The 25,310-nt window shown below is 55.6% G+C and overlaps 2 protein-coding genes across 2 annotated transcripts; one reads left to right on the top strand and one right to left on the bottom strand.

Annotated features, from left to right (window-relative positions):
- Nucleotides 1-347: 347 nt before the first annotated feature.
- On the top strand, nucleotides 348-7,397 carry LOC122365585. Its single transcript, XM_043336918.1, has 2 exons — nucleotides 348-1,365; nucleotides 6,507-7,397. Exons 1-2 carry the CDS (start codon nucleotides 799-801, stop codon nucleotides 6,888-6,890), a joined length of 951 nt encoding a protein of 316 aa, XP_043192853.1. The 5' UTR covers nucleotides 348-798; the 3' UTR covers nucleotides 6,891-7,397.
- LOC122365584 (fidgetin-like protein 1) lies at nucleotides 7,326-24,920 on the bottom strand. The gene is made up of 12 exons (XM_043336917.1): nucleotides 24,695-24,920; nucleotides 23,753-23,911; nucleotides 23,532-23,659; nucleotides 22,711-23,208; nucleotides 22,392-22,498; nucleotides 21,909-22,066; nucleotides 21,235-21,439; nucleotides 20,693-20,801; nucleotides 20,352-20,469; nucleotides 12,509-12,623; nucleotides 9,461-9,781; nucleotides 7,326-8,160 (listed from the first exon to the last, which is right to left on the bottom strand). The coding sequence occupies exons 2-12, from the start codon at nucleotides 23,887-23,889 to the stop codon at nucleotides 8,035-8,037; spliced, it is 2,022 nt and encodes a 673-aa protein (XP_043192852.1). The 5' UTR covers nucleotides 23,890-23,911; nucleotides 24,695-24,920; the 3' UTR covers nucleotides 7,326-8,034.
- Nucleotides 24,921-25,310: the final 390 nt, after the last annotated feature.

Here is a 25,310-nt window from a genome sequence, read left to right as displayed (position 1 = left end):
ACACAGATATCAATGCTGACCACATCGGTCCATTTACTCCGTCAGTGGTCTCGGTGGGCTCGCAGTTGATAATACTTAATTAAACCCTAGCGCTCTCCAGCCACGCTAGCGGTCCCAGCATCCCCCGACCCTCATTATCAGCGGCCCGGCAGTGGCTGACCTCACCACTAACATCAGCGACCCCAGCGGTGCCCCGTCTGATGAATGTGGTTCCAGCGGGCCGGACCGACCGGGCGGTCCAGCATCGATCGTCGACCGACGTGGCACCCGGCGCCGCCCATCGATTCCCAGCGCCGCCGCCGCCGCCGCCGCCGCCGCCGCCACTCTCCCAGCTGAGACGCCGGCGGCGGCGGCGGGTCACGGATAGAGAGCTCGGCTCCCTGGCGATACAGGGGCGTGGCGCGGGCACGCTGCACGGAAACGAAAGCGGTCGGTCAGCCGTGGACAGCCGTGAGCCGACGGTGCCAGTGAGAAGGGGCGGACGAGGGTGGAACGAGTGTCGGCGGGTGGTGAGAAGCGGCACTGTGGTGTGGTGTGGTCGCGGCGAGGGAGGCGATTCACGGTGAGAGCAGGGCTGTAGGGATTGGCAAGCCTCGCCGACGATCGTCTGAGCAAGAAAACAGAGGTTCTGCTAGTGAGGACGGTTCTGGAAAGACAGACTGAGGACCGGCCGGCGGCGGGTTTCGACCAGCTTCGCACTTGGTGGGAGCGGGTCGTCCAAGCATCCAGCTCCTGATCCAGCTCTCAGCAGGTGTCTGGCCCTGTTTCGCGCAGCAGGGGCAGCCACTCGGCCCGACCATGAGCTCGGCCGAGGGCCCGCGGATCAGCGTGAGCGGCTCGGCGCCGGCCCGCTCGCCGAGCCGCGAGTCGCTGCGAACCGACACCAGCCTGGCCACCGTGCTCTCCGGCGAGATGGTGCGGCTCGGCCTGCGGATGCCGGGCGCCTCACGCGGCCCGTCTCCGGGCCCCGGCGCGCGGCTGCGGGTGCCCGGCGGCGGGCCGGGCCGCGCGCCGGGCACCGACGCCTGGTGTGAGGACGAGGCCGACCTGCTGCGCTCCTGCGGTCTCCTCAGCCGCATGCTGGGCATGTCCAAGAGCTTCAGCACGGGCGACATCGCGCGCCTGGAGGAGCCGGAGCCGGTGAGGAGGGCGGTCAGCCAGGCGGCGCTGCTCGGACTGCGCACGGAGCTGGCCGCCGGCCGGCTCGACCAGGCCAGCCGCTCGTGCAGCACCTGGGTGGCTGTGGGGGACCTGGCCTCCACCTCCCAGCTGCCCTCGCCGCAGGGGCGCCAGCAGACGGCCGCCGGCGGGGCCGGACAGTCGCCCTTCTCCGCCGCCGACCTCATACGGGCCGTCAACAAAAAGGTGCGTATCTACGTGCACGATAACAATTAACCAATAGAAAGAAAACACGGCCCACGTGCCGTCTATGTAACAATGATGTCCTCACGTAAACACATACGGAAAACGCATTAGCCAAAGACACGCAATCAACTGACTAGACACAATTGAGCGTAGCAACGCGGGCCATTTGCGGGCTTTTCGCGCACGGCACTGGTAGCACGCAGTAAGACGGTTTATCGTCATCAAAAACTGAATTTCTTCCAACACTGCACTTTCTGTGATACAAACAAAAGGCATTTTCTCATGCCTCCTATTCGATCAAGCGTAAAAACTGACATTATTTATGCTAACCATGACCATTTTAAACATTCACGGTCACTAAATCGTAAGAAACACACGGTAATTGCGATGAACGGCGCTATGCTGGTCGTTTTCTCCCCTCGGTAGCGGACAGGGCAGGTCCATTTCGCCGACGTATTTGCTCAGCGGCTCCGCAAACAATCGGGTCCATCCGCTACTGGTGCGGGGCACGCACGTCAACAGTGGCCCTCCCGACTGTGATACAGAGAGCAGTCACACGCGCAGTGGATATCACACGGGTGTCTGACGGTGATTGATCAGACAATCACTGTCAGTAGTCTGTACTGGCCGCCCGGGCCGGATCAGTCGAGCGAGGAGGAAAGCTTAGCGGTGGAATGTAGAGACCGTGCCACGTATAAATTCTAGACTACGGACAGTTATCCAAGCACCGTCCATGGTCCACCTATAGTCGTAACTACAGCTAACACTGGGATTCATCTATATAAAAGACATCAGACGGCATTGTAAGTCACCTTAACCCTCGCCCTGGCAGGGCATTTTTCATAACACGGCTTGGCAGGGGGGGGGGGGTCGATGCGACCCCCCCCTCGCGATTGGCTCCTATGGCACCTAGAAACACCAAAGTTGGTAGGTAGGTGGGCCCCCTGGAGTCCTCGCCCCTGTGCAAATTTGGTTGCTCTAGGCCAACATTTAGGGGGGTTTGGGGGGTATAAATGTGAAAATTTCGCTAAAAACAGGTCAAAAGCTTTTCGCTTATAACTTTTCATCTAATTAAGATAGCGCAAAAATAAAAGCACCAGTGAACTCAGCACGTCAAGTCGCGTCGAATGATATACTTTTTAACCTGCTTAAGTGTACTTAAAGTTTTCTTAAATTTTAAGTAAACTTAAATTAATAAATTAAGTTCAAGTTAACCAAATTGCATCATATCGCATATCATTCGATTCGGCTGATCACTAGGATAGGAAAGGAACACAATGATACCATTTTTTAAGCTCTAGCGTCATTATGTGCCAAGTTATTGGCAAAAACGTCATTTGACCTCAGTTGACCTCATTTGACCTGACCCATGGATAAGTACACCAGACAAAGAAGCACCAAGTGACCTGCTGTTAAGTACTGTGGTTTCAAAGCACAAAAGTGATAGAACGAAGCGGATATCTCAAGTATTTTCCGAATTTAGTATTTTCCCATAGGCTTAACATTACGACGTAATGACCTCTAACTGACCTCAGGTCAGTGACCTCAAAAAACCCGAACTATATGTTATACAACTCGGTGAACTTGGCACATCCTGAAAGTTTGAAGGAAATCAGTCCAAAACTGTGAGTTGGACAGGTGCAAAAAGAAAATTGAAACTTGACCATGACCTTGTACCGGTTTTTCTGACCTGGTGACCTGACCCAAGGTCACCCGGACCTGAAATTTTCAGGTCATATGTAAAAAGGTTGCCCCATAGGCTGTGCCAACTTTGGCGGCGCTGCGCGCCGCCGTTTTTACGCTATCTTCGAAAAACCTTAGGGGGGGGGGGTCGCATCGACCCCTGAGGGCGAGGTCGAGACTAGAGACGGTCAGGCGGACTCAGATTCAAATAAATAGGATTCAAAAGTTGGCTCAGACCGATTTCTCACCTACACTGCCGTCTTACTAAAGGCATATCGCTCCAAAGGTAAAGATGGCCGCATCTCTGTCGGTACGCTTACTTACGGTTACGCTTAATAACAGGCAGAGACGGTATCTAGTATCTCTATCTACTACCTTATGCTTTTCATCGAGAATGAGACTTTCAACATTTTCATTCTTCCAGGCTGCAACGTTGTTCGTTTTAATTTGGTTTCGCTGGGGAGCCTGCTCGGTCTAAATATATGACCATTGTAAGACCATAAAACTGGATTAAACGTAAGCCGAGTTAGGCCCTGGAGACCCACACGACGCTGAAAGCGCCCGACCTCATGGGCAGGCTCCCAAGACCAGTCACCAGGGCGGCCACTCCATGGGTTCACCAAAGAAAAGAAAGAACGTTTCAGACCAAACAAGTGTTGTCGGAAGCAGATGCTTGTTCGGGTAGCGGGTTGAATCTGAGGCGATTATAGCCACGGATCTTGAGCCCAAACTGTGAAACCCATGAGTTGCCACAGTAATAGATGGTGCAGTATTTTATCTGAGGCTCTCAATACCCGATCCGCCATCCTCGACGGAGGCCAAACCAGCTGAAACGTTTCGATTTGACTGCTCCTGACTGGACCAGTAACAACTATTACCTAATCGGTCTATTTACTGTCGTCGTTGACAGGTCCTACACGCCTACCGCGACCGGTCTGACTGAGAGTGACAATCCATCATAGGTGACCGAACACTTGAACAGTCTCAAGTAGCCGCTCTGGCTGCCCTAGTTCAGTGACCAGTTCGGCTGACTCAGAGACCAATCTGGCTCAGCCTGTTTGCTGTCTGTGACCTGTCAGATTGCAGCTCATCCCTTTAACCAGCCCATCACCCCTAGCAACCGGTGTGGCCGCCCTCAGTGCCAACGACAGGCCCCCCGGCCACAGATGGTCATTGACGTCATCGCTGTCCGAGCTGTCGACCGTTCGGGGTCTCATATCGGCGGCGCGGTGCCGGCGGCCACGCCCGGGCCGGCTGCACCTATTCCTGGCGCTCGGAGAGGGCGCGCGGGCGGGTCTGCAGCTGCTCTGTACGGCGAACTGTAGCCGTCACCGGCCACCGGCACTGGACAGTATTTCTGTCGGACCCGGGCCGGGCCGGGACCACCTACCAGGCGCTGCACTGGTGTCAGGGGCACGCCCGACTTAACCCGCGCCCTGGTGGGGTCTGTTTATAACGCGATCTGGTGGGGGAGGGGCTATTTTTTGCCCCCCCCCCCTTGTATCTCCGAAACTACTGGACGGATCCGCAAAATTCAAACGGCGTTCGAAAGGCCTGTCAAATTTGTCGAAGGAAACCAAATTTCATTGACCTCAGGGTCACCGATGACGTCACAGGTCAGGTCAAAGATGAAATGTTTCACCGTTAACGGGTCTTCTAAGGAATGCGCTATAACACCGAAGAAAACGCATTTTGTCGAGAATCAGCGGTAGGGCGTCAGTTGCCTAGTAGATATGTTGCTATTAGAGGTCACTGGCAATACCAGGTCAGGTCACAGGTCAGGTCACCAAGGGTCACAGGTCAGGTCACATGAGCCCAACTTTACTAAGGTTGTGTGATACATGTTTTATGGCCAATTTTTCATTTCCAACTCAATGGTGTTGGTTATAAGACTATCAGGTACGGCTTAGGTCACTTTCTGGTGAAGTTCAGGCCAAGGTCAGGTCAAGGTCAGGCCAAAAAAGGTCAAATTTTAAAGTTGATAGTTTTGCATAAAATGGGTATTGATTCGATGCAACTCGTCACGCGGAGTCTAATGGTGGTCTTTGTTTTGCGCTACGGGGTCTAGAATTGCTAAAAATTGAGTTTGAAAATTTGACGTCATCAATTTTGAACAGTTTTTTCGCTATAACTTCGCCAAAAAAAGAGGTATCAATCTCACATTTGGTATGTGGATGGAAGGCGGTAAGGACTATCACATATATTCCGGTTTTTGCGAAATTCAAAAAACTTTTTGGATTTTTTGATTATTATATCCAAAAAATCTATTTTTTGATTTTTGGGGGTCAAAATCCAAAAATTTCAAAAATCCGAGATAACAGTTTTGTAGCCCTGTCCAATCTACAGCTTTTATGTCTTTATCATTTTCTGTATTTGCAAAGCTATAGGCCTGACAGCTCTTTCCGCGAAACCCTTTTTTTTGGGTCGAAAACGGCAGAACATGACGTCACTCTGACGTCATTTCCGGCCAACCTATCATAGCCTTTGGAAAATTTTTTGGTCACAATGTGTAAAATTGATGTCCGGGAGGGTACTGAAAGTTTGGTGACGATCGGCGCAGCGGTTCTGGAGATATATCGAAAAGTCTGGAGGGGGGGCAAAAAATAGCCCCCCCCACCAGGTCGCGGGTTAAACTTGGACAAAGATCGGCATCAGTTAATCGAAATTTGTCCACCAGCGGACGGATCCTGCTCAAAGGTGGTCGTTGTTTGTCTATGTTTGGCCTGAAGCGGAAACTGGGGCGATAATGTTGGGGTCAGACACTAATGCGATTATCCGCAGGGTCAATTGACTATTGCCAAATTCCATTAGTGTAACTCTCGGCTGACGATGTCGCTCCGCTATGCATTTAGGGAATTATCACGCTTCTGGCAATAATAGACAGTGTCATTGATGTTGTTTTTGTTGGGTTATGCTCTTTCGGTCTAGCGAGACCATTTCAGTGTCGGAAGGATGACAGGAATTAGCGGGAGACCTGGGTCTGAACGGGCACCCCAATGAGTCGTCAGGGCTGAGTCCATCCAGTCGACAGGCCGCCCAGCCCCCTAGACACAGCACCCGGCCACCGGCGTGCTCCTAGGGGAGCTTCCCGCATGGGATAAAGCTGCCCATCTAGCTCAGAGCAAGGGGTTAAAGCATGGAAAAGGTTTCGGCTGTCCTGAGGATGAACTGACGGAACCTTGAATGCCATTGCCCCAGTGTTTGGTTGCTGACGGGATGCCGTGACCCTTCTATCCTGCCAGTGCTGTTCGAGGACTCAAACTGACGCTCCACTACTAATCTCGACTGACTATCCTGTCAGCGCCGTGTGCTCGACTGACTATGAACCAACTGACGTCTCATCACCACTGTGTGCTGTCTGCTGGCCCCACTCGTCACAACCCTGCGCCGCCCCATATGGCGTCCCACCCCGCCGTGTTCCGACCCCGACTGACGTTCTGTCACTGCCGTGTCACCAGGTGCGTCAGAACTACATCCGGCGCCGGCTGCACATCACATTCAACGCGCTGAACCGGCTCTCACAGAGCGAGTTCAACCTGGAGCAGCTGTTCAGTACTGGAGTCCTGCCTCCCTTCGGCGTCCCGACGGTGACGACGGGAGACAGCAGCGCCGGTCGACCGGCCGAGCCGCCGCCGCCGCCCACCGCCGTACCGGCCGCCAAGACGGCGCCGAGAGCCGCCCAGCCGGGGGCGGGGGCGGGGGCGGGGGCGGCCGCGCAGCCGGGAGTCACTTTCCGAGACGTGGACCGACAGCGGGGTCGGCCGCTGACCCGCTACCAGCGCAACATGATGGTCTTCAACTGGCTGCACACGCTGGACGAGAACAGTCTGGAGGTCACGTAGTAGTGACACGTCCCGAGTCTGGGCAGGCGTTGATTCCCCTGGTCGGCAGGAAGCCAGAAAAGTGCTACTCCGAGGGAGGATAGCCAGCGTGGCGTCACCGCTGCCTCGGCGCGGGTGGGGTACTCCCCGCTGGTTCAGGGGAGGGAGGAGTGCCTCTAACAGAGGTGGGAGCCTAGGGTGAGACTGACGCGTCCACCGGCCGGTCGGAAGGGTGCGCCGTCACCAGTTGTCGCGCCCCTCGCCTAGCTACGTCCGACTCCTCCAAGGAGCCGTCCTTCAGTTGTGCTTTCTGAGTTGGGAATGGCGTGGTCCGGTTCTGTTTTGCTACATAATGTGCTTGGAAGATGAGAATATCGATGGATATTATGTCGTGAAGTAAAAACATATTGTTAATGCTTATCAAATGTTCTTTAGTAGTCAATTGAAAGTCAAAAGTATGAGTGTTATATATTGAAAATAGAAAACCTATAAAGTTTCATGAATGAGAGAGACGCTAAGTAGTACGAGTTGGAATGACATAACATTTGTTTTATGGCTTGATGCTATATGTCCAAGTGATTCACTCGACAGACAGCAAATGCAAGACGCTTCATACTTTATAACCTAGATAACGCAACGCAGGCATCGATTCACTACAGCAGAGCTCGAGTCCTTCCAATGAATCGCCATCCAGCATTGAACCGGTTATCACAGATTTTCAGGTCACACCACAACTTGCTACCATTGAAGCAAACGGGTCTACTCACACGGCACAAACTGCATTGCCATAGGACGCAAACATCAAGGATCACAACGAAGTTCAAACGCACCTTTGCGACAAACACCAGTCGGCGGTCTTTGGCAGCCCCGTCCACCTTGGTTCTCATAGTCATAACAGTGTGGTCAATGGTCAGTGACTTCTCAGCCTCCCAATTTCACCCCCGTCCACCGTCATTCGATGATGATGAATTGGGGGTTTAGGGCGCCCAGACTGCGTTGGTCATCGGCGCCTATCCACTGCCATTCCATTCCCACGTATGCCTCATACGCGGTCATTCGGCTCCCCGTCCATCACCGTTCTGTGCCCTCCACTACCTTTCCGCTCCCTCGTTTGTCTCCTATCACTCCGATCCCTCGGCCCACTAGCTAACGCCTCCTCTGACGGCTACCTGGCTCCGCCGGTGCCGAAGCGCCTGTTCCAGTCGACGTACATCTGCAGGTCCTCCTGCGACACACTGGCTCGAATGTTGGCCAGCGCAGCCACAAAGTCGTCGTAGATCAGCGGCCGGACCTGCCGCACGCACCAAATGGTCAGATGAAATCTGTGGGGCTAGGGACGAGAGGTGGAACGCATGGGACGAGATACTACCCATTCATAGTAAAGTATGTTTCCACAGAGCAGTGACATACTTGCCATTCAAAATTCAAATACAGCGTTGGGAATTGAAATACAGCGAGCCACCGCAAATTTTCACGGGCGACAGCACGACACTCACTCTAATGGCAAAATAGACGGGAATTAGACAGTAAATTAAGAAAACAGAAAATAAAATAAACTTAATGAAAATAGAAAATATTCGAAGCGAAACGTATGGTTGATTCAACTGACACACGGGCAGCTCGGTTACAGATCAGACGCCACACCGCCTCCCTCGGCCCCGTGTGGCCTCATTGGTACACCAGCAGTGGAGTGGCGCTCCGACCCGGGGATATCTAATAACGCGCGCGCGATCGGCGCATTCTGGCCGCGTCTCGCGGTGGATATCCGACCCATCGGTGGTGCGGCCGGCTCTGAATGGTCTGTATAATCTGACCGGCGACCGAGCCGTTTCCAAGGAGGCTACAATCAATAACAGTCGCGGCCGACCGAGTATAGGGGAGGTGCAAACCAAAGCGGGGTACATCAGACAGCTTTCACCGCACCATCAGGCCCTGAGTCGCTCCCATCGGTCCCTAACTCTCTACCGCCTCGATCGGGACCGGGGTGCACTTGACAGTCTAATCTTTCTTAATTAGCGCCGGGGCATGCTAATGATAGTTCTTACTGCCACCCTCGAGAACGAGACTCCAGAATGTCCCCCGCGCGACTCAAAACTAGACGGACCCCACGGCCCCGATGGAGACCGAGGCATGAGGACAACTCAGTCTCATATACCCTGCCTCCTCCTCCTGACCATCAGCCGGGAGTCAGGCAGACGCCTCTCGCCACTGGATATCTGCGGCACGCCAGACGGCTCGCTCCCGGCCTGATTTACATTGCATATCTGGTAATGATGCAATCTAACTCAGCCAGCGGCGACCCAGAATATTCGCTGTGGACCCGGCCGCCTCCGAGTTCGGACCCATCCGAGACGACGGTCAAACGCTTCGGCAGCTATAAAATTTAGATACGGTCTCATATAGACGGCGAGACAGGCCCAACTCGGCAGCATAACTTGGGCTGTTGACGTTGTTCGGTCATGTTCCGAAGTTCGGTGTCTATTTTCGTATAGCATAGGCACCGTCCGTCTGCACGCGACTCTCTCAGCGGTTCCTCCATCCTCCCGACTTGCAGACCCTCTCCCCTATCTACGTATTCCCTGAATCCTGACCTGTTCGGGGGTGATGTCGTGGATCTGGTCGGGCCCGATGCAGCGGATGGGGCCCAGCGCCGCCTCTCGGCACAGGTTGGCCACGTCCGCCCCCGAGTAGCCGTCGGTATCGGCGGCCACTGCGTCCAGCTGCTCGCCGCTCAGCTGGTGTCTCTGCGAGCTCAGCAGACGCTCCACAATCTGTCTGCGCGCGGCGGCGTCCGGCAGCGGCACGTACAGCCGCTTCACCAGCCGGCGCCGGGCCGCCTCGTCCAGCTCCTGAGGCCGGTTAGTGGCGCCGACAACCAGCAGACGGTCCTCGCCGCTGGTCCCCGCGCCGTCCTGCGAAAACACAGGGAGGTGAGGGACTACCAGTAAACATATAATCTTGGTCGTTAGTCCTCGTCCCCTTCTAAGGCACACATGGGGCGTGAGGGGCCAGAAACAACACGAATGTCCCCACTGTTTCCTGGGACATCATAAAAATACACTGTTATTTCCAAAGCAATCGATAAAAAGTGTGAATCGATTCAGGACAATGATAGGGGCACAGTTGTTGAATTCGTCCACGTTGATTCTTATACGCATGGGTAGAAAAGTTGAGGCAAAAATGGAAACCAGTCTAGGAAATTAATGGCTCCAAACGGTTCGGATTTAGAACGGCTCCACTCCAACCATGTTGAACAGCCGTCGTTAAATATCAACCGGTGGTTCTGGCCTCCAGTCTTCTGTTATCCGCCGGCTACCAGTGTCACGAGCACGACTGCAGTGTCCTTCCCAAACTCCGACCCTCCCCGGCTCAGATTCCCACCGAGGACCGCCCGTACCTAAGAGCCCCTCCCTCAGGAAGGGCACCCCTAGTCCACCCACGTAGCTAGCTCACTGGACAGCACCCCAACCCTTCACACCCACCCCAGCACACCCGGGGCTTCCGTGTCGCCACCTCTCGGGGCCCGGAAGCCACGGCCGAGTGAAGACCGCGCCCGCCGAGCACGCGATGAGGAGGGCCTGGAGGCCCGGAGGGCCTGTGTCGAAGTCAACGGCACGAAGAGTGGCGAGCGCGTGTACAGGGCGGGCCTGCCGCAAGGCAGTGTCCTCTCTCCGACCCTGTTTCTGTTATGGTCGGCGCCGCTCGTAGCAACGCTCAAGACCCTGCCCGGCACAACCCCATTCATGTTCGCCGATGACACCTCGACGCTCTGCGCCGGCAACTCCATCGCCGTGGCCCGGGACCGGGCGCAGCTGGCGGCCAACACGCTCGTGAAGTGGGCCCGCCGGAGTAAGATGGAGGTCGCGGGTCAGAAGACGCAGCTGCTCGTCCTCTCCCAGAACCCCCGAGACGCCGTCGACTGTCACATCCACGTGGCGGGTCAACTGGTGGAAGGGGGACCTGAGCTGAAACTTCTGGGAGTGACGCTAGACAGGACGCTGAGCTTCGGCCCGCACTGCAGAAGTCTCCGTCGGCGCGTCCGGCCCCGAGCGGCCCAACTCCGACGTCTCACCGGCCGCAGCTGGGGGTTGCAAGAACAGCAGCTGCGCGCCGTCGCAAACGGCTACGTGCGCGGCGCGATAGAGCACGCGGCTGCTGCCTGGCTGCCGGCAGTGTCCAAGTCCAACATCGAGATCCTGGAGCGGGAGATGCGCGCCGTGGCGAGGATCGTCACGGGCTGCATACACTCCGCACCACACCACGGTGTGACGGCCGAGGCTGGCATGCTGCCTGTCGCGGCACGACGTACTGCGCTAGCGGCGCGTATGTTCGCGAAGGCTGCCGCGCTCCCGCCAGAGGACCCCCTCCGAGCGGTCGCCATGGCTGACCCCCCTCAGCGCCTCAAGCTGGTCACGGGGTGGCGCCAAGTAGGCCGGGAGGCCCTGCGGGAGCTACGGGTCGAGCTGCCGGTTGAGGCCCTACTACCAGAGCGACCGCCACCGTGGACGCCCACCGGCAAGATCACCTTCAACCTGAGCATTGGCGCGCTGCCCGCCGGTGCGGCGAGGTCCACGAAGAGAGACGCGGCGCTCCATCACCTGGCGTCCATGACGCAGTGCGCGACGTGGGCGTGGACCGACGGCTCGTCGAGCGGCGGGATCCTCCGCGGGGGGGCTGGCGCCCTCATCGTCGGAGCTGATGACAGCCGCACCGAGCTCCGTGTCCCAGCGGGCACACTCTGCTCCAGCTTTCGAGCGGAGATGGTCGCCCTGCAGGTGACGCTGGACCACATCCTGGAACACCAGCGGGACGCACCAGAACCAGTCGTTATATGTACCGACTCGCTGTCGGCGATAGCGGCGCTGAGAGAGGGTCCGTCGGCACAGCGCTCGGCCAGAGGCGCTGCCATATGGAAGCAGCTACTGGAGCTCACCGCCGGAGACCGAACGGTCACCCTCCAGTGGGTTCCATCCCACTGCGGGATCCCAGAGAACGAGTCCGCCGACGCCCTGGCAAACGAGGCTGCGACGCTGGCACAAGAAGACGTCATGCTCGATGTAGACACCATCTACCGAGCGGCAGTCCGCACCGCCAGAGACCGCGCCGCAAGGGACAGGCCGACATACCCGGACCCCGACCGCAAAGCCGCAACGGGGTGGTACAGAGAGCTTATGGGTGCAAGATGGCCACCACCTCTCACCAACATGGACAGGACGACAGCAGTAGACGTCCACCAGATCCGCACTGGGCGCTGGAGCGGCTCGGCGCAGTTTCTCCATTCCATCGGACGAAACCCATCTGCGGACTGCCCACAGTGCAGGAACCTCGACTGCCCTGCAGCTCGTTGCCCGCTGTGCGGCGAGCAAGCCGACACACCTCGACACATCCTGCTGACCTGCCCGGGACTGATGGGGGTTCGCCTCAGAATCCCGGCGGTCGGCAACATACTGCCGACGGTGGAGGAGGTCAGGCGCGGCGACACGGTGGCGGCCCTGGTGGCCGCCTTCAGGGCCCTCCAGAGCTGAAGCTACACCGCGGCTCTGCCGCGGATGGAGGGAAAACCAACAACAACAACAACAACAGCACGCGATGACCCCCCCCCCTTTCCGCCACACCCTCCCTAGCCGCCCGTCACGTACCAACTGCACGAGGAACTCTGTCTTGATGCGCCGCGAGCTCTCGTGTTCCGTCTCGGAGCGTTGAGAGAGGAGAGAGTCGATCTCGTCGATAAACACCACTGCCGGCTGGTGGCATCTGCAGGGACAGGAGCGATGAGATGAAAATAAACCGGGATACGCTCATGACATAGATCGTTGACGACGAGACGAGATTGTGTGAAAATGGATGTTTTACCATAGAAAACGATTTGCAATACACTGTTCATACATGAACTGGGGACCAATTTATTGGTATTGTATAACAACAGCGAAGAGTCAGCCTAGCTACTTAAAGGTAGACTGCCACCTTTTTTCCACAAAACGGTTTTCACTAGAGCTGAGCCACCTATGTCCCAGACTGAAGTCGGTTTTCCGAAATTCGAACCCGTTTGCGAGAAATCGGAGACAAAGTTCAGTTTGATGCCATTTTTTTAGTCCAAGAAAACCGACATCTCTACTGTTTATCGATAACTTTGAAACATGAATTTTCTTATCTTTTGGTAAATATATGTCAAAACTTTGATTGTTTCGAGATCAGAGAAGAATTTTGAAGTGTCAAAATAAAAGTTAAACTTGTATATTCAGTAGTTCATTTTTTCCAAAAAAGTGTGGGAAATGGGGTTTAACATGGGCCAGACCCTGTAGGGATCATCTATGCGATTTGTCATTTCATATTGTCATTTTCATTTATATTGTCACCGCTTTATTAATCAATCTGTTACCTGTTGTCAATTGCGCGTCAAGTTTGTTTGCCATTTGTAAACCGGCCTGCCGCTGGCCTCAACCTTCCTAGTAACCGCTGTGCCATACGCTATAGAACGTGTCGTACGGCGGCACCCCTGAGGCGGCCGCTGCCCGTACGTTTAGGAGCCCATTGTCGTGACGTCATGACTGTGAGCAAAGGTCGCGGTAGGGGCTCTCCCGGCAGCCGGACGGTGACTCATACGTTAAGCTTGTCTCTCGCCGCGCCTGCGGGCATATTGGTAGTACTAGGGACGGCCAGCATGTGACCGCGGTTTTCGGCGACATTGTCAATTCGTTCCTCGACTCTGCTGTTCGCTGCAAGACCAATACACATAGAAAACGGCTCGGGCATTTGGAGAAGAGCGGCTACTCTGAGGCGAGGGAAGAACACGGAGATTCACACAAACGACCTGACTAGGTTGCACCGGCCACAGTCGACCGAGGTGGGCTTCCGCGCCCTTAAAGACGCCTCTGACTGGCCATTGCGCTGACACCCTGGTCGGACCACGGTCATTGATCGGACCCTGCCACTGGTTCGTGCTCAGGCTGCCTTAGCGGGTAGACCTGCTCGACCAGACGCCCCACTGGTGGGCGAGTGCTCGGTTCCGACTTTCACCGCCGGTCCAACAGCGTTCTGCTGGTTCCCGCCGATCCGGTTACGACACCGCAAGTGCCGTACCGACTCGGGCGTCCCAGGTGGGCGTAACGGTTACCACACCAGTTCGCGACCCCCAGGCTCTGTCAGCCGTCGTACGGCTCTCGGACGGACACTCTAATAGATCAGCCACAGATCAATAGGTTGTCACAGACCGTCCGTCCAGCCACGCGCTACCCACAGCGCAGTACGACAATTGGTGACCCCGACGTGATCTCCGTTGTTCAACCTTAGCCTCTCGTCATGCCGGCGGACAGCGCACAGTCCGGCGCCGCAGCTCAAGACCCAGCCAGCGTTCCAGCTTCAGCCTCCGAGTCAACTCATCGGCCCATGGCTAGCTTCCGGCTACCACCATACTCTCCGGAAGAGCCCGACCTGTGGCTACTGCAGGTGCAGTGCGCTTTCGACGTCAGCGGGGTCGACTCCGACGAGCTGAGGTTTAAGCTCCTCGTCGCAAACCTCCCCGCCAACATCGCCGTCCAGGTCAAGGACGTCATCCGGTCATCTCGGTCTTTCGACGTGCTGTGCGCGGCGCTCCAAGCCCGCCTGGCACAGTCACGCGCCGACCGACTACAAGCCCTGCTCGGCCGCCAGCAGCTCGGCGATCAGAAGCCGACGGCGCTGTTGCGCTCAATGCGCAACGAGCTAGCCGCAGCCGGGGACGCCCCGGTTGATACGGAGCTTTTCCGTACCCTCTTTCAACAACGGCTACCGCAGCCCGTCCGTGCTGCCCTCGCCCTCCTGCCAGCCGACAGCACGCTTGACGCACTGGCAGAAGCGGCCGACCGGTATCTGGAAGCTAGCGGACCGGACCCACGGCTATCAGCGATCGCGGCACAGCCGTACACACAGCCGGCACCGCCCATCGCTGCTGCAGTGACAGCCCCAGCGCCAGTTGCAACCCCTGCGCTGGACACCGTCATCGCCTCCCTGGTCGCTAAGATGGAGCGCCTGGAGGCCAGTAACCGACGACTTGAGGACGCCGTGCGGCGCGACCGCAGCCGTTCCCGGCCGCGCCAGGCGTCTCGCCAGTCACGCCGCCCGTCACCGGCTCGTCCTTCAACGCCGCCGCACGACGACACGCTGTGTTGGTACCACCAGCGATTCGGCGCCCAAGCGCGCCGATGCAAGTTGCCGTGCTCCTGGATCGCCTCGGAAAACTGAGGCGCCCCGTGCTAATGGCGCAAAGCACGGGCGCCCCTCCTGCCGCGCCACTACTCTTCGTGAGGGACACGGAGACGGACCGGCAATTTCTAGTCGACACCGGGGCGCAGGTCAGCGTGCTGCCTCGCCGCTGCCTGCCCAACGGGTCTACGCTGACCCCTGCTCCTGTCGGCCAGCAGCTCGTCGCGGCAAACGGCTCACCGATCGCGGTGCACGGCACCTGCCTGCTGGACGTCACCTTGAGTCAGCAGCACCGCCTGAAACATCGATTCTTCGTCACTGACGTCACCACACCCATCTTGGGCACCGACTTCCTGGCCGCACATCACCTCGTCGTGGACGTTGCCAACCAGCGTCTCCTGCGGGACGGCACCGTCTGCGCCAGCGCCGAGCGGTCAAGGCTGTGCTCCATCGGAGTGCGTCTCGTTCGGGAGCAGGCTGCTGCTCGCTTCGCAGCTGTCCTCGCCCGGTACCCGGATGTGACCTCACCAAAACCTGGACCAACACCGGTGAAGCACAACGTGACGCACCACATCGTCACCAAGGGTCCACCGGTGTACCAGCGGCCACGACGCCTCCCGCCGGAGCGCCTTCAAATCGCACGTGCTGAGTTCAACAAGATGCTCCAGCAAGGCATCATTCGACCGTCGAGCAGCAGCTGGACAACTCCACTCCACATGGTGCCAAAGAAGAGACCCGGCGAGTGGCGTCCTTGCGGCGACTACAGAGCGCTGAACGCCCGCACCGTACCAGACCGCTACCCGCTGCCGTACCTGCGGGACTTTTCAGCCGACCTGCATGGGTGCACCGTCTTCAGCACCATTGACTTGGTGAAGGCTTACCACCAGATCCCGGTGGAACCTGCCGACGTCCCCAAGACAGCCATCACGACACCATTCGGCCTCTACGAATGCGTTCGGATGCCGTTCGGCCTCAGAAACGCCAGACAGACCTTCCAGCGTTTCATGGATGAGGTCCTCCGCGGCATACCGGGCTGCTTCGTCTACCTGGACGACATTCTGCTGGCCAGCCCGACTGCCGAACACCACCTGCAGCTCCTGGACCAAGTGCTTCAGCGCCTCAACACCTACGGCGTCGTCGTCAACAGGCACAAGTGCGTCCTGGGACAGGAGCAGGTGGTGTTCCTCGGCCACTCGGTAGACGCCGACGGCGTCCGCCCGCTGCCTGGACGAGTCGAGGCCATCAAAGACTTCCCGGAACCGACCACTCAGTCCCAGCTACGGAGGTTCCTGGGGATGGTAGCCTACTACCACCGCTTCATCCCCCAGGCAGCCGAGCTCCTGCAGCCTCTGCACGCCTTAATCACCCACAAGGCAAAACGCTCGAGAGCGCCTGTCACGTGGACAGACTCGGCGCGGCAGCGTTTCAAGAACGTCAAGGACGCCCTGGCCACGGCGACACATCTCGCACACCAAGTCCCGGACGCGCCGCTCGCCCTCTTCGTCGACGCCTCGGACTGCGGAGTGGGCGCCGTCCTCCAGCAGCACGTCGCCGGCGAGTGGCAGCCCCTCGCTTTCTTCTCGAAAACGCTCCAACCTGCGGAGAAGAAATACAGCACGTTCGGGCGCGAGCTGCTCGCTATCTACCTGGCCGTCCGGCACTTCAAGCACGCCATCGAAGGACGGTCAGCAATCATTTTCACAGACCACCGACCACTGGTAACGGCCATCGGCTCCTCGTCCGACCGCTACTCGCCACGAGAGGTCCGCCACCTGGACTACATCGGCCAGTTCGTGTCTGACATCCGCCATGTGCCTGGCAAGGACAACGTGGTCGCCGACACGCTGTCACGCACGGTCTCGATGGTGGCCCAGCCGCGACCCCCGCTCGCCGACTTCACCGCCATCGCCAAGGCCCAGTCCGAAGACGGCTCGCTGGAAGACCTCGAGGCCTCAGACACCTCACTGCGCCTGCGCCACATCCCGGTCGGCGATGGGCTCCGTCTGCTCTGCGACGAGTCCACCGGATCGCCTCGGCCGGTCCTCCCAGTGGCTCTGCGCCGGCCCTTCGCCAAGGCTCTGCACGACCTGTCGCACCCTGGCGTCGAGGCCACCGTCAAGCTCATCTCTAAGCGGTTCGTCTGGCCCGGTATGGATCGCGACGTGCGCCGCTGGACCCGAACTTGCCTCGCCTGTCAGCGCTGCAAAATCGGCCGGCACACCAAGTCTGACGTCGGCACCTTCCAGCCACCTCAGCAACGCTTCGACCACGTCCACGTGGACCTCGTCGGCCCGATGCCTCCGTCAAGAGGGCACTCGTACCTCCTGACGTGCGTCGACCGGTTCACTCGGTGGCCAGAAGTCATCCCTCTGCCGGACATCCGCACCACCACGGTCGCCCGCGCCTTCCTCGAGCACTGGGTCGCCCGATTCGGCGTTCCGTCCATCATCACGACGGACCGAGGCGCCCAGTTCGAGTCGGCCCTCTGGTCGGAGCTACAGCGATTCCTGGGCTGCCAGCGAACTCGGACGACGTCCTACCACCCGGCCTGCAACGGTATGGTGGAACGCCTGCATCGCCAGCTGAAGGCCAGCCTCCGTGCACACCAGGCTACGTCATGGACGGACGTGCTGCCGCTGGTGCTCCTGGGCATACGCTCCACCATCAAGGCGGACCTGCAGGCGACGTCAGCCGAGCTGGTGTACGGCTCCTCACTGCGGCTTCCCGGCGAGTTCTTCATCAGCAGCCAAGCCTCAGCAGCATCACCGGCCGGTTTCGTACAAGACCTGAAGCGCGCCATGTCTCAGGTGCGGCCGACACTCCCACGTCCGGTCCAGCGCACCACGTACGTCCCGACGGCACTCCAGACGGCGACACACGTCTTCGTGCGCAGGGACTGTCACCGCTACCCGCTGGACGCTCCATACGACGGACCGTTCCCGGTTACCGAAAGGACCACCAAAACCATCACCATCGACCGTCGACAGAAAAAGGAAGTCATCAGCATCGACCGGTGTAAGGCCGCCTTCCTGGAGACGCCAGACGAATCCGGTCATCGACAGTCTGACCTGCCGACTGTGCAGCCGCACGGTACTCAGTCCAGCGGCCCGCCGGCCGCGCCACCGCTCAGCAATGAGCCCAGCGGCCCGGAGCTTCTGATCTACGGTGACGCACCAACTCGCCCTGCAGCCGTCGCTCGGGCTGACGCTGCACTATTGCAGCCTCAGCCGATACTACGGACGACCCGCTCCGGCCGCGTCATACGACCTCCGGTGAGATATCGCCATGTCACTTTTGTCCGCGACATGTCTGGCGAGGGGGTACTGTAGGGATCATCTATGCGATTTGTCATTTCATATTGTCATTTTCATTTATATTGTCACCGCTTTATTAATCAATCTGTTACCTGTTGTCAATTGCGCGTCAAGTTTGTTTGCCATTTGTAAACCGGCCTGCCGCTGGCCTCAACCTTCCTAGTAACCGCTGTGCCATACGCTATAGAACGTGTCGTACGGCGGCACCCCTGAGGCGGCCGCTGCCCGTACGTTTAGGAGCCCATTGTCGTGACGTCATGACTGTGAGCAAAGGTCGCGGTAGGGGCTCTCCCGGCAGCCGGACGGTGACTCATACGTTAAGCTTGTCTCTCGCCGCGCCTGCGGGCATATTGGTAGTACTAGGGACGGCCAGCATGTGACCGCGGTTTTCGGCGACATTGTCAATTCGTTCCTCGACTCTGCTGTTCGCTGCAAGACCAATACACATAGAAAACGGCTCGGGCATTTGGAGAAGAGCGGCTACTCTGAGGCGAGGGAAGAACACGGAGATTCACACAAACGACCTGACTAGGTTGCACCGGCCACAGTCGACCGAGGTGGGCTTCCGCGCCCTTAAAGACGCCTCTGACTGGCCATTGCGCTGACACCCTGGTCGGACCACGGTCATTGATCGGACCCTGCCACTGGTTCGTGCTCAGGCTGCCTTAGCGGGTAGACCTGCTCGACCAGACGCCCCACTGGTGGGCGAGTGCTCGGTTCCGACTTTCACCGCCGGTCCAACAGCGTTCTGCTGGTTCCCGCCGATCCGGTTACGACACCGCAAGTGCCGTACCGACTCGGGCGTCCCAGGTGGGCGTAACGGTTACCACACCAGTTCGCGACCCCCAGGCTCTGTCAGCCGTCGTACGGCTCTCGGACGGACACTCTAATAGATCAGCCACAGATCAATAGGTTGTCACAGACCGTCCGTCCAGCCACGCGCTACCCACAGCGCAGTACGACAACCCATTCCAAATGAGCCATGATTTTTAAATGTTTTACGAACTTAAATGCAAAATAAATTAAACGTGGCCAATTTCTTATGAAATCATATATTAGTAAATCATAAAATACCTTACTTTTTCAAATAAAATGTAATAATCTTATGACCTTGAAGTCTAGTGATGTGTAAACATTGTCGCTAGACATTAACCGATTGATAATTGTATGATAATCGACAATTTTTTTCGCGATTCACGTGATGATACTTTGTCAGGTGAATTCTAAAATTTTGTTTTGTCCAGGGAATAAATCATAGGCCGATCTGAGAAAACTTTTTGAAGGTGGCAGTCTTCCTTTAAGAGTCAAATGGCATGCAACCAGAGCTTACATAATATACGGCAATAATAGGATGTCGGCGAGCCTGCGAGGGACGGAGTTCTTAAAGTTACGAAGTACCGTTTTGATGTAGTCGTTAAGAACTCATTACTGAGAGTGAGTGCCGTGATCAGCAGATAAATAAGTACCCTCATATCCGGCTTACCGGTCACACTAAGGTCGTTACAATCACGCGAACAAAATCAATACAAGTGACAGATCTACGCTCCCTCAGCCATAGTTCATACCGGTTACCCGTCGTATCTAGGTGACGAGTAACGACCGTATCGTACACGATCGACTTACAACTATAAGTTACGGTGTGGACCGTGTGACTCGAGCCGACCGCACTGAGCCGTACCAATCACACTGGCGGCGAGCCTGAGCGCAAACACGCGCTGACCGGTACAAACAGTCGACGGCGGCCGTCTGCACACAGCTCGCTCGGCAACAGACCTGTTCGGCCCGACACATTCCGTGCAGTTCTAGCCCACAACGCGTCTGACCTACGACACAGCCGCTATAGTCCGTAAAGCCCGCCGACGGAGACAGTCTAACCTACAGCCCTCACAGTTCACCAGTCCGGACAGTCCATCCAATACATGTCAAACAGCGCCCACAATACACAGCCAGACAGCGTCCCAGACATCCACAGCGTCCCCGGGCTCACCTGGCGACAGCGAACAGCGCGCGGACCATCTTCTCCCCCTCGCCCACCCACTTGGAGGTGAGCGACGAGGCGCTGATGCTGAAGAATGTCGACCGGGACTGGCTGGCGATACATTTACCTGGCGACATCGGTAAGCGATGAGTTCATCGGGAATCAGGCACGAGAAACGTTAAAATGCAGAAGACAAGTAATGTGCGGTAAAAAATATGACATGAGAGCGAGGCATAGTATAATTGAGAGATTACAATATTAATGGCGTGCATGTCACCATCCTATTCAGGAGAATCCCATAGGAGATTGGAGAGTCGCCCTAAAATAGCTTACACTCAGCGGAGACTCACCGATTAGCGTTTTGCCAGTACCGGGAGGGCCGAACAAAAGCAGGCCCTTGGGCAGGCCGCGCAGCCCGGTGAAAATGTCCGGCCGCAGTAGAGGCCAGATCACCATCTCCTGATAGGGGGAGAGCGAAGGACGGGGAGAGGTGAGAGCCGTTTCAGACCGGTCTCAAAACGGTGTCAAAACGGTCAGAACGACGGGGCAGACGAGTCAGGAGACGGGCAACGTCAGGTCGTCAACGGAACGTCGGGAGTGAGCCGCGGTTGCTGCTGCAGGGAATTGAGGTGGTAACATAGCTAATCTTTTCCGAATTATGAATCGATTTTGTGTCTTGTAGGCTGTAGCACACTTACCACTATCTGCCACAAGTTCCGTGTATAAGAATGACCGTGGACATCAAATGGTTTTTCATTGCCACTGCATAATTCACTGCATCCCAAACTGACTTCCCACTACAAACTCAGAGCGCAGGGAAGCCAAACAACCCCACACCCCGCCTCCCTGCCATTCTGCACTCGCCCACGTAGCTTCATCCACCACCACGAACCTTGATGGTGTTTTTGGCGAACTCCAGCCCGGCTATGTCGTCCCAGGTGACGGGCGGACCGCGGTCCATGATTTCTGAGGTTATGAGTTCTACCATACGCGGCTCGATGTTCTTGAGCCGCTCGTCCAGGAGGACCTCTGCGCCCGCCGCGCCGCCCCCGCCTCCGTGATCAGCCGCTGATGACGCCATGCCGGCTGATGGACGACTGTGGAGAGAGGCAGGGGTTCGTCATTTGGGCCGGTGACGGGTGGGACGGTGTCTGGTATAACCGAACTAAGAGAAAATACGGCGTCTAGGCCAGGTGCTGCCCGGCAATGTTTTAACTATGAATTTACGACCATTACGACAGGAGTTACGGCAAACAGTGCTGAACAGTGAACACTTCATTAACAGCTTAAGTTAAATAAATAAATAAAGAAAATAAATCAAAATACAAATAATAATTAACTAAATTAATAAATAAATCAATATGAACACGACCGTATCTCTCTTTCGCTTTGTAGCTATAGTATGTGACTGCCCATCCCAATATCGCTCTCATACCTCGTTGTATCGCTCTCCTCGCTGACTAACCCAGTAACCCACTACCGTCAGCCTCCTCGTTGACTAACCCAGTAACCCACTGCCGTCAGCCCTCATTCCCTCCCTCACGCCATTCCGATTCCCAAACTCACTTGTCCTCGTCAGCGTCCCTGACGGGCGGCACGAAGCGTCCGGCCGGGCCGCGGCGGGTGCCCAGACTGCCGCGCCGCTGTCCCCCGTACAGGGAGCTGGTGACGCGCTTCTCGGCCTGCTCAGCCGTGTAGCCGCGGCTCTTCAGCTGGTTCAGCAGCTGACGAAGGTGGTAGTGGAGTGGGGGCGTTACGACAAGCAGGAATGTCGACAATGATACAACGACAATACGACAATGGTACTACGTCAACTAGCAACGGCAACTGTGCGACTTGCGACAGCCAAGAACTGCGGCGACACGGCAGCAGCCTTTAGGAATAACGCCACGCAGCCTGAACATGCCACAAACTCATTATCAATTGAGGCACTGGATGCTTGGCCATAAATCTTACATCTCATGTTAAAAAGACATTTATATGACGTTAACATGATACCAACTGCACTACAGCGAGTGAGCGATTCCCCAACTCTACCAAAGTGCTTACATGCTCTTCCTTGGCTGTTCTGAAGGAGGACACTGGCGGCGGCGCCGGATCCTGGTTCTCCTCTGCTTCGTCGTCGCCCCAGCCGCCGCGTGCTCTTTTACCGTAACCTGGACGGAACGCCACAAACAACGTCGAAGGAAATACATCGGCTGATCTAATAAAATAAATTCAATAGCGTTGATATGATAGTGTCAGTTTTTTGGTATGACGATAAAATATAAATAACGTAAAGAAACGGCCCACACTTTTAACCGACAAAAGGCAATTAAACTGCAATGTGACAAAAGAGCTAAGAGTGAAACAGATGGTGACCGCTCACCTCTGCCCCTGGCGGCTCGCCCGCGCGGGTAGCGGTCAGCATCGGTCGGCGGCTCCACTCTGCCCTGCCGCGAGCCGGGAGCCATCATGGACCTGACCTGGGCCGCCACATTGTACCCGGCTGACCCTCCACCAGCCGCCGGGAACAGCGGAGCCGAGGGTCGCACTGGCTGGAACCGGTACCTTCCGGCCCCCGGGGCGGGGGCGGGGGCTGGGGCCGGGACCGGGACAGCCGGCTCGGCAGGGGCAGCTGCGCGGAACAGAGGGGCGGGCCGCGGCAGACTGGCCGGTCCGGTAGCGGCGGCAGAGACTCCCGCTGACCGCAGAGGACCGAAGTCGGTACTCCGCGCCGCCACCGCGGCAGCAGATGATGGGGTGTTCAGCCTCTCGGCCACCGCCTCCCGGAGCTGGCCCAGATCTGATGGCTCCGGGGCTGAACTGGCTGGTAGCAGCTTACACAGAAAATCCTCAGTGATGCCTGCTGTCCAAGTGGAACTTTCTGGTGGATACATAATGGTGGTGTTGTTAAGCAGCACACTGAGCCTTATTCATTGAAAGTATACCAGATTCTTCAATGATGCTTGTAGCTGTTGTAAATGCGGAGATGTTATTACATGTTAAGTGATCTACAGTTGGGTTAAAGCATTTCAATGGCTGACTTAATATGCAATTTAAGAAAATAATATTGGATCTTATGCAGTGTTAAAAAGCAATTCAGTCTACAATAAGTTGATAAGCCAATACAAAAATACAAAATGGCCCCCATCAGCTGCTTAACTAATATAAACTCCACAAATTTTCACAATGAGCTAGAACACTCACCATTCTTGGCTGACTTGCAAAGAGCAAGACAGTCATCTGCATAATTATTGATACCATCAATATCATCTACAATTGATGCATACTTTGACAGGTGTTCTGCCAGAATCAGGCCACTGATTTCATCCCTCCTGAAAAAACATGAATACATTAGACATCATTAAATTTATGTTCAGCTTAAAAAACAGCATTGCTTTTAACAATTTGTCATTGGAATACCTTACCCTTCCATTGAGGCCATGTTGATTCCTGAGGTTGCAATAATACTTCTCATTATGTCAGCTTTGTCAAATTGGTCATCAGTTTTTGATAATTCATTCATCAATATTGCTCTGATCTCCATCCAATCTTCAGCTTCCATGACTGGGCTTTGTATTCCTGTTCTGTAAAAAAAAGAGCATTTTGTTGATAAATTGTGAATGGTGATCAAGGCCATGATCAAGGCAAGACTGCAAAGGCAGGAAGAGACATTTGGAACTTGGAAGGCAACAGTAATCTACCTACTAGTATGAGTAAGGTAGGCATCTAACCCAATGATTTTAGGTTTTAGATAGGTGCAAGGTTAATAGGTAACATGACATCAGACATGGCATCAGCATACCTTGCTGGAAGATAACCAGCCAACTGCACGTAATCTTCCAGCGAGTCTGTCTCTATGCATGTATCTATGCATTGCATGTCATGACTCATGCAAGTCTGTAAGTCTCTATGCATGTCAGTCAGCCAGTTTCCAGGAAAATAATTGGAAAAAGCATAATGATAACCTGACAAGTTAATGAGCCAATTTGAATTTCATACTTTTCCAAAAATAAAAATCACATTGTAATACAAAAATGACAGTGCATTGGCAAATACCTACTGTGAAATCGTCCTTCTGCACCATAGCCCGGGGTGCATTCCGGTCTAGGGGTAGGTGATAGGTCCTTGCCTTTAGATTCAGCCATCCTGGTTCAATTCCCGAAAAATGCACATTACACGTGGGCTGACGTGGCAATGCCGCTATACCTACCCAGCTGCTCGGAACAGGGTGAGTTCTGGCTCGGAACAGGGTGAGTTCTGGTTCCAGTTAGCACCTGCACTTGATCCACTGGATATGATGCTTAACCCAAAACCAACTAACCAACCATCCTAGGCTGCAAACTGAACAAAAGCCATAATATATTTACCTTTTCACAAATCATGCGTCGATATCAACCTAGAAGTTCAGGTTCAAGTTGAAGTTCAAGTTTGAGTTATGCCCGCTATAGCCCCTATAGGTTGTTTGTCACACGATTTCGTTGAAGTGCATGTACAGTCAGATGTACAGTCTGTATATCTATGAATTGGAGCCTGAAAAAACAAGATATACAAGAATCGATGCAGTATATACCTAAAAAAAAAAAAACAACACAAAAATCGAGCACGTGGAGAAAAACATGGAAAAATAACTGTTTTCAAAACACCCGCCGGTGGCGCCACCAGTGCGGCGCTAAGCCCAAGGCCATTTATTCCCAGTGCCTACCTGCCACAGCCTAAAATTGAAAAAGTGTTGCACTCAATTATTTCTTTTTACTTTTTATCAATACCTTTAGAAGTCCTACAAATTTGTACTTTGAAATGTGCACTTTTTGGTTTTGTAATTTGCTCATAAGCTTGATATGTTTCAAACACAACGCAGCCGTTTCAAATGAAATTTGTTCTCTTTTTCAAACATTTCCTGCTATCAGCTGCAATTTCAGCTATTTGTGTCACGTCCTCTTTGCTGATTCGTCACTTAGAAAGAAACTGCTGCCATTATTCTTT

The sequence above is a fragment of the Amphibalanus amphitrite genome, unplaced genomic scaffold (genome assembly GCF_019059575.1).
Source record: "Amphibalanus amphitrite isolate SeventyFive unplaced genomic scaffold, NRLGWU_Aamphi_draft 000749F_arrow, whole genome shotgun sequence".
NCBI lineage: Eukaryota > Metazoa > Arthropoda > Thecostraca > Balanomorpha > Balanidae > Amphibalanus > Amphibalanus amphitrite.
The sequence above is the reverse complement of the archived record's forward strand: the minus strand, read 5'-3'. Positions and strand labels throughout refer to the sequence as shown.